At 45.4% G+C, this 15,458-nt stretch overlaps 2 protein-coding genes across 3 annotated transcripts in view; one reads left to right on the forward strand and one right to left on the reverse strand.

Moving 5' to 3' along the window:
• The window catches only part of RECQL5 (RecQ like helicase 5), a 37,276-nt gene that overhangs the window by 7,373 nt on the left and 14,445 nt on the right, over positions 1–15,458 (forward strand). The window lies entirely within an intron of this gene.
• Positions 1,150–13,281, reverse strand: SMIM5 (small integral membrane protein 5). Of its 2 annotated transcripts, XM_027895658.1 has the most exons (6): positions 13,209–13,281; positions 10,343–10,484; positions 9,830–9,979; positions 8,065–8,218; positions 6,336–6,647; positions 1,150–1,841 (listed from the first exon to the last, which is right to left on the reverse strand). In XM_027895658.1, exons 4-5 carry the CDS (start codon positions 8,189–8,191, stop codon positions 6,526–6,528), a joined length of 249 nt encoding a protein of 82 aa, XP_027751459.1. In that variant the 5' UTR covers positions 8,192–8,218; positions 9,830–9,979; positions 10,343–10,484; positions 13,209–13,281; the 3' UTR covers positions 1,150–1,841; positions 6,336–6,525. The 2 variants fall into 2 exon arrangements, with proteins under 2 accessions (XP_027751459.1, XP_027751460.1); XM_027895659.1 differs by lacking the exon at positions 10,343–10,484 and having other exon boundaries at positions 13,209–13,268.

Here is a 15,458-nt window from a genome sequence, read left to right on the forward strand (position 1 = left end):
AAGGGGACAAACAGACAGCCTAATCAGCATGGGATGGAAGCATTTAGATTTAATGTTTCTATAAATCTCAGGGGCTCTACCCTGATACTAGGTGTCTGTGATTCCCATTGACCTTACAAGGTGCTTAGAATGTTTCAAAAACAGGCTTAAATTATGGATGTGCCCAATCTAAATGCAGACCAGCAACCACAATGTGCATTGTTCAGGTTTAGTTCATGCCTTGTAAGCTATAATTGTACTAATTGCTGTTCTGTGCTGGATAAGACATCAAAGCTGTAATTTTGCCAGGAAGAGAGCAGTGTGTGTTCACTAACTGGAAATGCTGTTCATGTGTCTTGCCTACAAGTTCTGCACTTCATTTCACTTTTCACACCTGAGTCTAGGACAACTTTTTCAGTGTGAATGTGATGTGTTTCTTTACTGATGCCTCTCTGAGCAAAGTTGTCACGTTTGTCCTTGTTGTCATGCTTGGTAAATAGATCCTGGTTTTTATGGGGTTTGTACTGAAATAGAACACAACACTCAGTCCTGGGTTACTTGAAGGAGCACTTCTTTGCCTAAAGTTGAGGTGATGCTGTGAAGTAGCTTCTAGGAGGCTTCTTGCTGGAAGAATTTGATCCACTTGGCTAAGCGGGTCTGCTCCTTCTGCTGTGTGTTACCAGCTCACAGCGAGTGGTCAGAGTGCTGTTTGTGTCTGGGGTTTGTATAATCATAGAATGGTTTGGGTTGGAAGGGACCTTAAAGACCCTCCAGTTCCACCCACCTGCCAGAGGCAGGGTCATCTTTCAACAGCCCAGGTTGCTCCAAGCCTCATCCAACCTGGCCTTGGACACTTCCAGGGATGGGACATCCACAGCATCTGTGGACAACAATCACATCTCCCATTCTTTTTCTTCCCACCCCAAGCTTGGTCCATTCTTCCTGGTTTATAACATGCCATGTGCATCCCAGAGGCACATATTGCAGCACCACTGACTGCCTTCCCTGCTCACAACTCTGCAGGACAGCGAGGTGACCCGGAAAGAAACGCCACGTTGCGTTTCTTTTTTACGTATTGAATTAAAACAGCTCTATTTACCATCCAAACAGTGAAAGCAAACCTTAAACTCCGACCTTGCAAGGTTACAAATAAGAACAAATAAAGACAGATTGTGTACTGGCAAGCAAGTTTTTGCATGATATATTTAGGGTATTGTCTGGGTATGACAGGAGAACAATGGTATAAGCTGCTTTTCAAGAGTGGGTTTAGGCAAAGATTTCAGTGCTCAGTCTCCTATTGCTCTTTTGCAAGGTGGAAAAAAAACTAAACCATGTAGCTGCAGCAGCAGAAGACATCTGTATCAGTTTTAGGGAGTAGCCACCTCTAACTGGTGGTTTTGCTTGAGAGGTGTAAATCAGACAGAGGTGAGTTGATTTTGGTATTTGGCAGTTCCCGAGCACAGACAGCTCGATGTGCTGAGTTTGCTGTGGACCTGCAGAATGACTTACAGGCATTGAGGCATTGCTCTTGATGCAGGAAAGTTGCATGGGGAGAAATAATCACCCGGGGAGAGAAGATGAAGAAGCTTTCTGTGAAAAACTCAGTCAGGTTGTAGCTGGGCTGACTCTTGCCCCACCTACCACGTCTTTACGTCACTGTCCGTATGCCGCCCTGTTTGCGCCTTGAGGATGTGCAGCACCCAAAGATAGCAGCAAATAAAATGAGAGCAATAAAAACTAGGCAGAAAATGCCAATCACCACCAGCCCTCCAAGAGCCCAGTCACTTGCTGTAATCCGTGTCTTTAGGTCTTCCAGAACTGAGGATGCCTCTTGTGCTGGTGACATGCTGGTTTCCACCCTGCTGGGGGTAGACAAGAACAGTGTCAGGTGTTGGTGTATCCTCTCTGTGCTCTGAGCACAGTCCCAAAACCAGTACAGATATGAATGGTGTCTGTGCCTACAGGCATCCCCCCTTCCCAAAGGAGAAACAGAAATAGGAGCATAAACCAGAAGAAATACAGCTGAGGCCAGTTTCACTATCAGATCTGCCGAGATGTAAAGAGGAAAAGCTTCTGGCTCTGCAAGATTCTGGCAGTTGGGATTTATTTTAGTCATAGTTAATCAATATTTGAAATAATACAGTGTCTCTCCAGCGTGTTCAGTATGAACCCTTCATCTCTGTTAGCTGCACAGCCTATACATGAAAGACAAGTATTCAGTGGGACAACTTCCTTGATACCATTAGAAAGATCTCTAAAATAGCGTTGGGGACTGAAACTCTGAGAGCACACTGGAGATTAAATGAAGACTTATTTAAAAACAAACAAGCAAAAAAAAAAATCCACCCACCAACAATAAGCAAAGATCACGTACAACTTGATGCTTTCATAAGGCTTAGAGTAGTCTAATTATGTTAAAAAGGGAGTCCTGCTAATGGACTTTGCTTTAGTAATGCTTTCTGTTACTTTACAATAGAAGCACAAGTTCTCCTTCCAAGAAGTACTTAGGTCCAGTAATAATTTAAACTGGGATCTCAGTGGGTTCTACACACTTGCTCTTTCACTGATACTTTGCATAATGCCTCAGCTGTCAGCCCTCTAAAGAACATCCCAGCATCTCTTTGTGAGCATCTTGTGGTTTTACTGAAGGTTCCTTGTTTCTCAAGGGAAAGGGTGGAATATTTCTCACGCTTTCTTGCAAATATGACTATGCAGATGTAATGCAGGAAGAGATCTTTGTTATTTTTGAAAATTTGCGTGACTTGCTGCCCCTTAGGTATCCTGAATGCTGTAAGGAAAAGGATTAGTCCTGTAAAGCATGTCTCATCCTCAGCAGGTCAGATTTGACTAGAGGCACAAGCTCGTACTTGCTGAAGGTTTTGTTTCTTTTTCAGCAGCCAAATACATTCAGTTCATGGCTTGTTCTCTGGACTGATGGCAGATCACCATGCTCAGTCTCTAACCAGGCACACAGGACAGGAAAGCTGTTCTGGACAGCTTCTTTTGCCATCAGCAAGGAGGCAGCCTAGATACTGGTTCTGTAGACCCAAAGGCAGGAACCCCGTGGGACTGCACACCCCAGCGAGTTCCTCTCTCTTTTGCTAAGCACACTTAACCTCCTGGAATAGGAGAGCTGTATGAGATTTTATAAATACCTGAAGCTGTTGTGTTTGTAGAAGGTATTTCTTCTGTTGCCTCCTCTGCACCCTTCCAAGAGATCCTGGCCTGTGGTGAGAGACCCCTTACTGTGCCTTGAGACTATCAGAGATAGCCTGGAAGTTACCTTGGTGCTGCAGTAAATGATTAACAGCTGATTTTCCTGCAAAGGTGTGGCTAATATAATCAAATCAAAGACTTTGAGCCTAAATAAAAAGTCCTAATTCACCTGTTGCTCAGCTATTTCTTCCTCTCCATGGCTTTATCCCCTCCTCTACACCTGTTGCAGTGATTGTAAAGGCCCACTACGTCCTGTCTGGACAGGGTGTGGTGGAGAGGAAGGCTGTGTTTCCTGGATCCTGACTGGATCTGTATTGGAAGCTCCTTTTAGGAAACCCCCAGACCTAAAGTGAGTCTGTGAGCAAGATTGCCCTGCAGTCCAAAATCCGTTGTGACAGTTCACGGAAATAAACCCGTTACAGAGCTGTTACACTGCTGTTAACTGCAATAAAACTGCCTCCCTATTGCTTCCCTGACTGAAGAAGACCTGAGGGATGGTTCTGGAGAGAGGTGGGAGGGGAGAAGGAGGACTCAGGACTGCAGAAGCTGAAGTGCTGCAGTGAACTGGGGACTTGCTGGGCTTCTTTCAGGCCACCCTGATAAGTTACATGCAAGAAAGCAGCAGACCCCACCCAGCCCAGATAAGCTATTGGCATGTCTAAATCCCACCTGTAGGAATAGCCCAGCTGAGTGCAGTGGTACAAAAGGGCACAAAGCAGAACATAAGGCCTGTGAGGTCCAGACAAGTGTGTAGAAATTGGCCCAGGGACTCCTCTACATGGTGGCTACTGCTCTGCTTCTGAAAGCCACCTGAATCCTTTAAATAATTGCTTAATTTTCTCTCCTCCTCTTTGTTTAACACTGCTGTGTTTATTCTGTTTCTAATTCAGGAACTTGAGGTGGCAGAGATAAGACAGGAGCCATTTCTCTTGTCCCCCTGCCTGGTATCTGTCAGTGGCTTTAACTTGTACCACCACTGGGAAACATGCATTTGTAGCTTTTCCTGTTGAGATAAGGCCTGGCAGCTTGTTCCCAGTGACAGCAACCTGTCAGTTGTTGGGATGTGTCCAGCCTGCTGAGCTTCCTCCTGACTTAGCACAGACTGGCTCCATGCTGCTCAAACAGTTCTCAATGGGATTCTGTTCATGTCTGTAGCTGGCACTGTCTAGCACCAGCTAGGAAAGAAAGTGAGCTCTGTTCATTCCCGGGTCTTGTGACTTAATTTAGATACAGAAACATCTGTTGAGTCTGTCTCCTTGCAAAAGAGGTTCTGAGGCTGCCGATGCCACCTTGATTGCCACTTGTTTGTGAGTGAAATGAGCAGTGACATATCTGAGAGGTTGGTGTGATGCACCTCTGAATGTTGATTAGGCTGAACTGATGCTGTGCTTGAGCTTTATTTTCCCCTAACGTGCTGGTTGGCAGTGCAGGCTTTGGGACAGCCTAATAAAGCCCAGTGCTTTGTTAGTCTGAGTGTAACTGTGCATGCAGTAGCTCATCCTAGTGCAGTCTGCTGTTGGCAGTTGCCAAGTTGGGGCTCAACTATTTACTTTCTGAGGAACATCCTCATCTTCTGCTGGGAAGTTTTTCCTTCTTATTAATTTAAAAGGAACATCGCTAGTTTGAGGGATTTTATTTTTCTTTTAATTCTTAGACAATTTTCTGTGTCACTGGCTGTAGATATATTCCAATGTGCAGCAGCACAAAAATGCCAAATACCCACCTCTGGTTTGCTGACAAAAAATAAAGTTCTTAAACATAAGAAACTACTGACATAATGTGCTTTTTACCAATCTGGGCACAGGCATCGGAGAAAAGACATTTCCTTACAAAGCTTTCTTTATTTTTTTCTCCCTTCTGAAATGTACAGAATATTTAAAAGCCCCAATTTAAAAACCCGATGATTCTATTCTCCCCAGCTTGATGTTGCCTCTGGTACATACACGTGTAATCCCTTTGCCTCCTCTGCACTCAGCAGTTGGGATGCAGGGGCTGCAGGTGACTTCCCTATATGCATGTGACTTTTTATACCTTCTCAGAAAGGTGTTTTGGTCTCACATTTGGCGCTGAAAGACCCGTGGCTTTGAGCTGGGCAGTATTTTGGCCTTCCACGGGGCCGTCCCAGCTGTGAAAGTCGTGGCCTGAGCCACAGCCTCATACATACAGAGATCCCTTTCGGAAGTTCACCGGAGCGCAAACCAAACATACGCAGTGGCTGCAGCGTGGAAAAGGGATTTATTTGCACTTGTTAACTCCAGCAGCACAGCCCATTCTTGGCTCTGCTCTGTCACCGTGCCCGCTGTCAGCTGCTGCACGCATACCCTGAAGTGACAGTAACCATGGTGCATGTCACTCCTCCAAAATGCCTTTGTGCGTGCTCATAAACATACCCTCGGCATAATGTTTGTGTCCACTAAAATAAACTGCACACAGTGCAGGGAGGCAGGCCACAGATCCCTCAAGTAAGGGCAGGGATTTGATCTCCCGTAGCTCCCATGCTCTGCAAGAACCACTCGTCTGCAATAAGCAGTAGAACCACACAGGGGGGTGGGGAGGGAGCACATTTAGCAGCAGAATGATCAAAATGAGCTGTGGTGTGTTGGTGAGTTTTTCCCTTTTGCCTTCGCCTTTCTGTTTACAAAGAATATTCCACGTGATCTGGGTTTTTTCTTTGACAATTTCACCTCATTGTAACACCAATGAAATGACACCGGGAGCATTTGTTACCAGCTGTTCTCAGAGCCTCAGCTGGCACGTCTGGATCAGAAGGTCCATGATTTGTTGTTTTCAGCAGATAACTCAGCTAAACGTGTCTCCTGCAGCTGGTTTTTGAGAGAGCAGGTTTGGGCTTGATCCACCATCACCTGAGCATGTGGTGATGTCAGTGAGTTTTTGCTAACGCCCAGCACCGTCCTTCTGGATTAGCCACCTGTGAGGAGAGCAGGCACTGCCTGGCATGTGGTCCTGGACGTGTTCTCTGCTTTGGTCTGTGGCTCCGTGCTCACAGTGGGGATCCTTGGCTGGCCCAGCTGCAGGGCTGTCTTTGGGAAAGCTGTCTCTTTTCTCAGCAACTTGTGTCCGTGCCCTCCCACCCCATCCCACCCCAGAAGAGCGAGACAGTGATGGTGAAGGAGCTTTACCTTTCTGGTCACAGTAGTGGCTGTCACGGAGAGAAGGAACTCCACGCTGTGGTTTCTGGTCCTTTGAGTCATGTTAATTAATATTGTTACTGCCATTTTCAGTCAGCTAGTGTGGAAAGTCATTCCCATAGGACTGAATCATGATGTCCATGCAGGTCCTTGGTAGTAGGTTGTGTCACCTCGTTGCGCTTCACGAACGGGCAGTCGGGCGGACTTGGCTCTTCCTACTTCTGGTCTCAGGTTGTCCATCACAGCCACAGCAGCTGTAGCAGCAGCAACTGCAGGCAATGATCATGAGCACCAGAACAGTGACTGGAAAGAGAAGAAAAGGATATTGTTTCATGATGTTGGAGCAATCCCTGCAGAGTAAGCCTGTGTCTCCTGCAAGTTGTTTGTTGAGCAGCCTGTTGAACAAAGCCTGGTTTCTTGTGAATTTTTTTTCTGCCTTATATCCCCAACTCTCCTCTCCTAAGTTCTTGCTCCCTTGTATTGGTTATCCATTTAATCTGGACAATCACCACCAGTATTTCAAGATCTTAAGAGCTATACACCAAACCATGGGGGGGTTTGCCTTCACTTGCCTCCTGGGCTGTTGTTGAGGAGGTGACATGCAGTTCTTAAGCAGAGCTATGTGCCTGGAAAGGATGAAAATCCAACTCTGCCCATAGTTGTGTCAGAAGCAACTCAAGATGGTTTGGTTGCTCAGACTGTCAGTTGTATTTCTTAAGAGTTCATGCAGTGTAGCCTTTAAGGATAGATATTTGTGACTGGGTTGGCTTTACTCTTTATTCTATATTTAGCTTGAAAAAACAGATACTTCAAATGGAGTTTTGTTTCACACAGCAGTGGGCTAACTCATTGATATTCTCCTCTAGCCACGGTGGTTGGTGTTGGGAGGGATGTATTAGTTTATCTGGAGTAGAAGAGGATGACATGTTTAATCCTGCAAAACATGAAACAGTGTGTGAACGTGCATGTGTGTGTGTGTGCAAGTGTTCCTTCAAAGCCTGGAGCTGGGCTGCCAGGTATCTGACCCTGTGGGGAACCAGCTGTAGGGATGAACAAAGCAAAGCAGCAGGTGTGACTTGGTGAATTCCAGCTCAGGGAGGAGTGTCCAGTTGGATACACACCCTTCCCTTTGGCTGGGAGCAAACTGTGTCTTTGAGGAGGAGGGCCTGTCTTCCTTCCTGCTTGTTTTTCCCTTTGTGTAAACAAACTTCATCCCCCTTGATCAAGCAGTTCTTTGTTATTCCTTCCATGCCATCCCCACACAGAGCAGCAGGAGGGATCTTGCCATTACCAGAGGGGAATAAATAGGTTCAACTGAAGCAAACTGGCTTCCACTGAGCCAGGAACAGGAATGATACTCAGAGTCTCACTTAAGTGTCTTTTGTGGCAGGGAGATGCCCTAATACCATTTGTCATAAACTATCTCCTGTGCATCAAAACAGTACAGCAGCTCTGGTTTGGTTAAAACCCTGCTGTTTAAACTGATGTTTAAATATGAGAGCTGTGGGTAAAGCTGTCCTGTTGGCCTGTCATGCTCTGCATCCATGTAGAGATATGTGCTGAGTATTAAAGAAATTACCTAGAAATTACCCTGGGCCTCAGAGCACAGCCTGGAAAACAACTGCTAACACCACCAACCCACCAGCCAAGACGCTGGCACAAGCTGCCCCCCTTTAGAAGAGCAATTCTGACACCCCTTGGCCTCCACCAATAAACTCACCGATGAACAGAAGAACCACACAAAAGCAGACAATCTCCACTGGCTCAGCCTTGGGCAGTTTCTGGAGCTTAAGGAGAAACTTCTCACCAATGGCTTGAATTTCCTTCAGAAAGGTTTCAGTAGACATTCTGTCACAAGCTCTCCAGGCTTTATGCTGTACAAGAACCAAACAGAGAATAAACCTTTTCACTGACTAATGCTAGGGAGCTGCCAGCCTTCTTATACAGCTGGTGATCACAAGGAAAACAAGTTTATCTGGTCTCAGTCCTTGCTCCCAGTAGCTAAGGTGGAGGACTATTAACTGTCTACGTGTTCTAGCACTGTTTTAATTTCAAAATCCAGCTTCGAGGGTGTTTTGTCAACTGCCCTGTTAAGCAAAGGCAAAACGGTGTTTCTTCTCCAAGGACACTCATTTCAGCAGGCACAGAGTTAGAACTGGACAGTGCCTGCCCTTGGCTTTCAGCCAAGAAAAATAATTTTTTTTTTTCCCAGTTGTGCTAACTTGTCCTTCCAGAAAGAAATGCAGTTCTAACTCAACTTGAATTCCAAGTGCTGAACTCCAGTGGTACAGAGTTTTCAGCTGGTTTTTACTGAGTAACACAAAGTAGACTCCCTTGAAGGCTTCTTGCACTTTGAGCTAAAGAAAGCCCCTTCAAAAACTAAGACACTTATTTCAACACCTCAGTACAATACCATTAGTAATGTTTTATCGACCAGTTTTACTGTATGGTGACATTAAGATTTAAAGTCTGCATTCATTGGGGACAGCTGGATGCTTTCCAAGTTCTTACAGATGAATGCAAGGTGAGCTAAATGTAGGGGTTTTGTTTTAAACCACAGTCTAACTGAGCAATATATGACTTGAACAGTGGATGTGCACCCATCACTGCTGGTGAGGAGCAAATAAAAGCCCCTGGGTCTGTTGGGGAGGTGCTCCACAAGGGAGGTTAGTCCTGCTCAGTAACCTTGCACCTTCTTTATTCTCAGAATGATCATCAGGAGCTACTATTACTGAAAATATTATTAGTCTAGTCAGAGTTATGGGCCTCAGTTTTGACACCAATATTTGCTATTCTTTTACCCCATGAGCAGGATTTTGGAAGGCATTGCAACAAACTAGTGGGCTGAGACCTATGGATGCTCAAATTTTTCTTCAGTCAGGAAATGGAAGTGGATATTGGTGAGAAATATCAACAGTTTCACCTAAAACAAGTGTTTGGACAGGTCAACACTTGAATGGATTATAACTTTTATGCCATTATTATATCAGAATATGCTAGTTTGTGTGTTTTGTAAAAGTCCCCACTGGGTTTTGGGACTTAACATTGCAGTTTAATGTCCTGGTCTTGGTGATAACACAAAGCCAAGTGACCAAGACAGCACTTCCAGAAGAAGCCAGTGAATTCCTTACTGCACATCTGGATCGCTTACTCAAACAAATGGAGGCTTGGAGTTCAGTTTCTTCTAAACACACTGAGGACAGGGAGACCTTGGCTGTTTCTTTGCATGCTGGGCTTCAGTATTACAGTGCCAAGTTAAATTAAGTTTTGTATGTTTATGCAATTCAAAAAGGCTTTTCTTTGTTCTTTTAAATCCGAGCTAAGGAATAAAAATCGGAACCAGCTGGGATGGGGGTGGATGGAAAATCTACATCTACAGAAAGATCTCTGTGCAACTTAGCAGGGAGGCAGAGCTGTGGCCTTTTGACCTGAAAAGGTCACTTTTGAGACTGGGGTTAAATAGTTCTTTCCAGATGACTGCATACCCCAAGTGAGCTGCTCCAGAAACGGCTGCCTTATCCTTTGCACGGTGCTGTGGGATTCTGCGTCAGTCAGCAGGTTTTCAGTTTTGTTTCCATTCCAAGAGGTGGTGGAGGAGGCAGAGGTGAAGTGATTTGTGTTTTCTGTTCTTGGCTCTAGAAGAAAAATGTAAAAAAAAAAAAAAATCCATTCTGGCTCTAACATCCTGAAAATGTTTGTTCCCTTTGGAGGGGTTTCGGCCTGTCCAGAAGCTCTCCTAGTAAGGAATCTGCTGTAACCTTCCATGCCATGCTTTGGGCTGCACCAGAAGGAACAAATACAAGAGCCAGGCTTGTGGAGTTTGGGTATAGAGTGTGAAATTACTGATTAGGATTGGAGAACCCTTGATTAGCAAAGCGCTTAGTCTAAAATGAAAAAGCCTGCCTCAGTAATGGCCATTCCTCTGCCCAGGGTACCTGATCTGGAGCTAAGTGAAGGAGTTTTTATTCTAAAACTTGCAAGGAATGTTGCTTGTTTACCTTGGTCTGAACTACATCAGGGGCAAAGTTTGATGCTGGTGGTGCAGTCTCCAATCCACCTGTGAGGCAGCAAATGTTTTTCTGCTCGGCTGCACCTCTGACTTGCACTCTGGTTCCAGGGGCTCTCGCTGCTTTGGGATTTCTGCTTGTGCAGCGTAGCAAAAGGGTGAATAATAAAATCATTCTTAAAGATTAAAAAAGTGAAACTCCCCTGAGAAAGCCAGTTACATTCATGGACTTCTGTATGTTCCATTCTACTTGTGATTTAAAGTCTTTGTTCAGGACTAGTTTGGATTCTCACCTTTTCCCACTTGATTTCAGCGGAACCAAGAGCTCACCCTTGAGACTGGCATAAGGGTAAGAAAAGTGCTGTGTCACTTATCCATCTTCCTCTTGTACAACACAACAGTGATGACATTACTTACAAATTTCAGAGTGGAACTGTAAGAATTAATTCCTTTTTTTTTTTGTTATACTGTGTTCAAGGAAGCTCCCAGTCACCAACAGTAGTAACAGAAAGCTGGTGCAGCAGATTCATTACTGAAGCAGTAATTGTAATGATTATAAACAGGCAAGTCTTGGGAGATTTAAAACTTAAGGTTGTGGGTCTGTAGGTTGTAGGTGAGTCCCTCAGGTTACTACCTCAGATTCTGTGGAGCTTGGAGCAAACATCATTGTCTGCCAGTGTTTTTCTCCTTGCTCATCATTATCATTCCTCAAAACCTCACCCACTGAGGATGGGACCCTCCCCAGAGCAGAGACATGGCTGTAGGGCAGCAAAGCTGAGGGAACTTGTTACAGAAGAAACAGTGAATGACCAGAGTGCAGTGTGGTCTTCATAACATGTTGTTAGACTGATGTCAGAAACTTCTGCTCCACAGCTGTAGCCAGAGCTCACATGAAGTGAGAATAAGGTAAAGAGAGAGGCAAGATGAGAAACTCAGGTGGAAAAGAAAGTGAACTCAGTGCTGGTGTCTTGTGACAGGCAGGTTGGAATTTCCTGCTGGGGTGGGGTGGCAGCCTGAAATTCATGATTTCAGCTGTATCCAGTTCTGGCTGTTCTCTAAGAAATAATTCATCTATCCAGTGTTGCCAGTTGAACTAGATCATCAAATCCTTCTGCCCTTCCCTATGTTACAAGGCACAGCAGAGGAGGGAATATGATAAATCATTTAATTTGAGTTTATTTCTTTTTGAGAAAAAGAAGGCCCAATCTGCCATGTGTCATGAGTTGTTAGGCTTGGTGGAACAGAGAGAGCACAGTAATGATGCAGGGGAAGGGGTAACAGCTGCAGGTGTGCTGCTCAGCTGCAAGGGTTACATGACCCTGTAAAACCAAACAGCATGTCCTCTGTTCAGGGCTCATGTAGATTTAGATTCCCAGGAAGTGCTAATGCAGATTCATCTTGCTGTGCCCACAGAATAAAGCTGTGAAAATTGCCATAATAGCACTGAAATTATCTTTCTGAGTTGTTTTAATGGACTCATGCCATACTGAAGCACTCAGAGAAGTTGGCTGCTCAGTCCTTTTGAGAATAAAGCCATTAAAAAGCCTCAATCTAAACATTGGAGAGAAAAGCCTCAGTCAGGGTTCCTTTGTGCTGGTAACTGGCTGTGTGTGGGGGCTCTCAGGCTTCCAACAACAAAAAGAGCTTCGGGATGACCATGTGTGATGGGGTCCCACATCCCCCTCCTTAAAGCTAGTCGGGTTGCTGTAAATCTTTTGGAATTGATGCAAATTGATAGGGGTTTTTTGGTCTGTCTTTGGTCTGGAAAGCTGCATCTGATCTGTGTGCGCACACAGGTGCATCCAGAGTTGGACTGTAGGGAGTGGGTGAGCTGAAATTTACTGCTGGGGAATGAGACACTTGTTTACTCATAACCCTGGTGGTATTTGAGCAGCCTATTTAAGTGCAAAGGACACAAATTTCAGTTTGTGGTTTAGCCCCAGGACTGGAAGTTAGTAAATAGAGGCAGTTTTACTGGCCTGCCAGTCATGTTTTACTGGTGGCGTGACTCTGGATAAGTCATCCCATCCCTCTGTTGGGTGACTTCATCTCTGCAAAGAGCTGGAACATGTAACCACCATCAGAGGTTAGTTTGTTAATTGTTGTGTGTCCAAGTCTCCAACATGCTCGGAAATCTTTAGATAGGAAGACAATAAGTCCCTGGTTTTGTTGCAGTTACAAACTGAACTGGCCTTTGCTTTCTCACTGCCTGTTACACTTTGGTCACTGAGCCCGTTTAGGTTGGAAGTAGATGAAAGCATCTTGTTTGTTCCTAACCCAGCCATGCTCCACAGGGGGCCTATTGCTCTTGCCACGATCCTGATCCATTGCTTTTACTGTGCTTTGTGTGGATTTGTTGCTCAAGTCATCTAAAAATGGAGACCAAGCTTTGGAGGGGGGAATTTATTGGGAACAAGAAGCTGTCAGTGCCTCTAGTCCTAATGCAGCAGATCCCAGTGGAGTCAGATCTGTTCCACTGTGCCCACTGCCCACAGTACCAGAGCTCCAGAGAGCCTACAAAGAGAACCTCCCTGTGATGTGCCCATCAAGCAGAATGCCAGGGCAACATTCCCACTGCAACCTCATCTTTTTCCCAAGACTGACTTTGTGTTGTTCTTACTCAGGCAAGTCAAATTGGTTGCAATTGGATCTGTACAGGGATGGGAATCCTGTATGGATTGTGGTAGCTTATTTTGTAGGAAGTTTTAGAAGGCAAGCCCAGCCTCGTGGAAGGAGGGTGCTGAGCAGCCAAAGGGGAGGGGATGCTTTTTATTCTGATCTAAACCTCCAAAATAAACTCTGACTGTGTTTGGCCACTTTGTAAAGAACGCGAAGCTTTGACCAGTTTCAAAACCTACCAGCTTTGTTCTTGAAATGTGCTTCTGATTTCATCTGGATAAGGTCTGCAGTGCTTCCTGTTCTAGAACAATGTGGGTTGCTAGGTGTGACTCCAGTCTGGATGCAGTTTGGCATAACATGTCATAATTCCTGCACGATTGTTTATTGTTCCAAGCTTTTAGTGTACTGCTGAGATGAAAAGGGCCATAGAAATGGAGTTGTATTATCAGTGCATGGTTTTCCCTCCTCATTGTTAATGCAGTGTTTGCTGCCATGGTTGTAGTTGACCGGCCACGTGAATCTTAACTATAGTTCAGACGAGCCCTTTTTTTCCTAAAACAGGAGTGAACGGTGCCAGACAGACCTATAATTCATTCCCAAGCAGATGAAAATAGTTTCCAGTATCAAGAGAATTCAGCCCTTTAACAGCACACACCCAAACTGGCAAATTGCAGCTCAGTGTCATGGGAGAAAAGCCTTGACTTTGTCAGTTGGTCTGGAAAAGAAGGCCGCACATTCCTTCAGATTATAAAGCTGCCCTGACTGGGCAGCCCTTTGGCTGGAATACCCTGTCATCACCACCACCCACTATTTGGAGGTGGGTTTTGAGGCAGCACTGTAAATGTCCCTTCTCTCCCCTACAACCTAATATTAGATTAATATAAAAAGGCACTGAATTCCCTGCAATAGCATTTTCGGTAGCTGAGGTGCCTACTGGGGCACTGAGATGAGAGTCTTTACACCTCTACAGAGCAGCCTGGATTTCTCCAGTCCATCCCACAAACACATCCACAAGACCCTGTGAGATAATTCCTCGCTACTAGGAATTTTTTAAGTGGGGAAACCAAAGCACTGAGCCATCCAATGAAAGGGAAAGGTCAATTTTAAAAATAAACCTGTAGCTCTTCTACAAGAGAACTTTTTTTAGGGTTGGTGATGCTTGAATCTAGCCTGAAAGTCTATTCTAATATTAGCAAAATAACCATTCCCCAGGAAGCTGACAGAGAGGTAGCTGTGTGCCTGTGAAAGCCATGTAGTTACTTCACAAACATAGTGGGATCTATCAGTAGTTTGGTGTTTCAGAAACATAGTGGGATCTGTCTGTAGTTTGGTGGTTGAGGTCTGGCAGCTGGAGCTCGCAGAGAGTGCTGGAAACTCCTCCACCTTTCAGCAGCCCCCTCTGTGCCCTGTCCTTGACTGATCTCAGACCTGCAGGTCTCACAAGTTATGTGGATTTTTGAGTTTTTTGAAATAAGATGGACTGATCCTAGTAAAGATGACACCTGGGTGCAGGAACTCAAAACTGAAGGCTACAGCAGCTGCTTCCTCAGAGGAAGCTGTTCTGAATCACATCAGCTGTGACTGTGTGGGGTGGCAGTGAGAGCCCCAGTGGAGGTGAGGGCTGGGTGCTGCTCTCCTCACCCAGCTCTCTCACAGTCCCTGCTGTCCACGTGTGACTGCTCTGGCCCACTGCAGGCTGTGTGATCAGAGGACTGTCCCACGGAAAGAATCTGCTCTATCAAAACGGGGTTTATTTTGTACCTCTGCTCCCATAACCGCCCTTACATTGCAGTCAGGCTGAGGCCTGTGCACTGTGACAGCTGTAACACAAGCCATGTCCTGCTGCTTTTATCCAGACATGTGTTTCATATTGCTGTTCCTCTCCCCCACACACACATGTACAGGGCGGCTGTGGCTGGACAACCCCCCAGCCAAACCCCTTAACATTTTCTTTTGGCAAGGAAAACTTGGCATGTTTCTCTACCTCCTTCCCTCCCCTGCCCTTCTCCCCTCACTCCTCCCTCCTTCCTCTTTTTTTATTTTTTTTTGTTTGCCTAAACTTTGTTTTTTCACATGCTTTATTTGAGAATTCATCTTAACTGCAGCAACCAACCTACAGAGACCCTTCATTAGCAGGGTGGAAACTTCCCTCCATCCCCTTGAGCCCAGAGCTAGGCTGGAGGCGTGTGGGTCTTTACTACATCTCCTCACTCAGGCAGTTCCAATTCGGTGTTTGTACAACACTTAGGTCAGAAAGACCTGCCCTCCCTTCCACATTAATGGAAATGGAGAGAAGTGGAAATACCTGATCCTTAACATTCCTCCCTACAGGCATGTGTAGGATCGGGAAGACATCTTTCTGTGAGAACTGGCTTTCTGCCCCTCTGTTTGTAAACAGCTGACTGCCCGTGCACCTCCTGGAAGAGGCTGAGGGGTCCCAGCTCAGTGCTAGGAGCTGCAAGAGCTTCCAAACAGAGAAATCAGCTTCA

Source organism: Empidonax traillii, unplaced genomic scaffold (genome assembly GCF_003031625.1).
Source record: "Empidonax traillii isolate 1590-97213 ecotype Southwest subspecies unplaced genomic scaffold, ASM303162v1 scaffold462:size771534, whole genome shotgun sequence".
Taxonomy (NCBI): Eukaryota; Metazoa; Chordata; class Aves; order Passeriformes; family Tyrannidae; genus Empidonax; species Empidonax traillii.

Coding starts and splice junctions, on each gene's coding strand:
- SMIM5 (XM_027895658.1), bottom strand. CDS start 8,191: ATGTCTACTGAAACCTTTCTGAAGGAAATTCAAGCCATTGGTGAGAAG. Junction 6,648..8,064: donor TGTGGTTCTTCTGTTCATCG/GTGAGTTTATTG, acceptor TTCTCTTTCCAG/TCACTGTTCTGGTGCTCATG.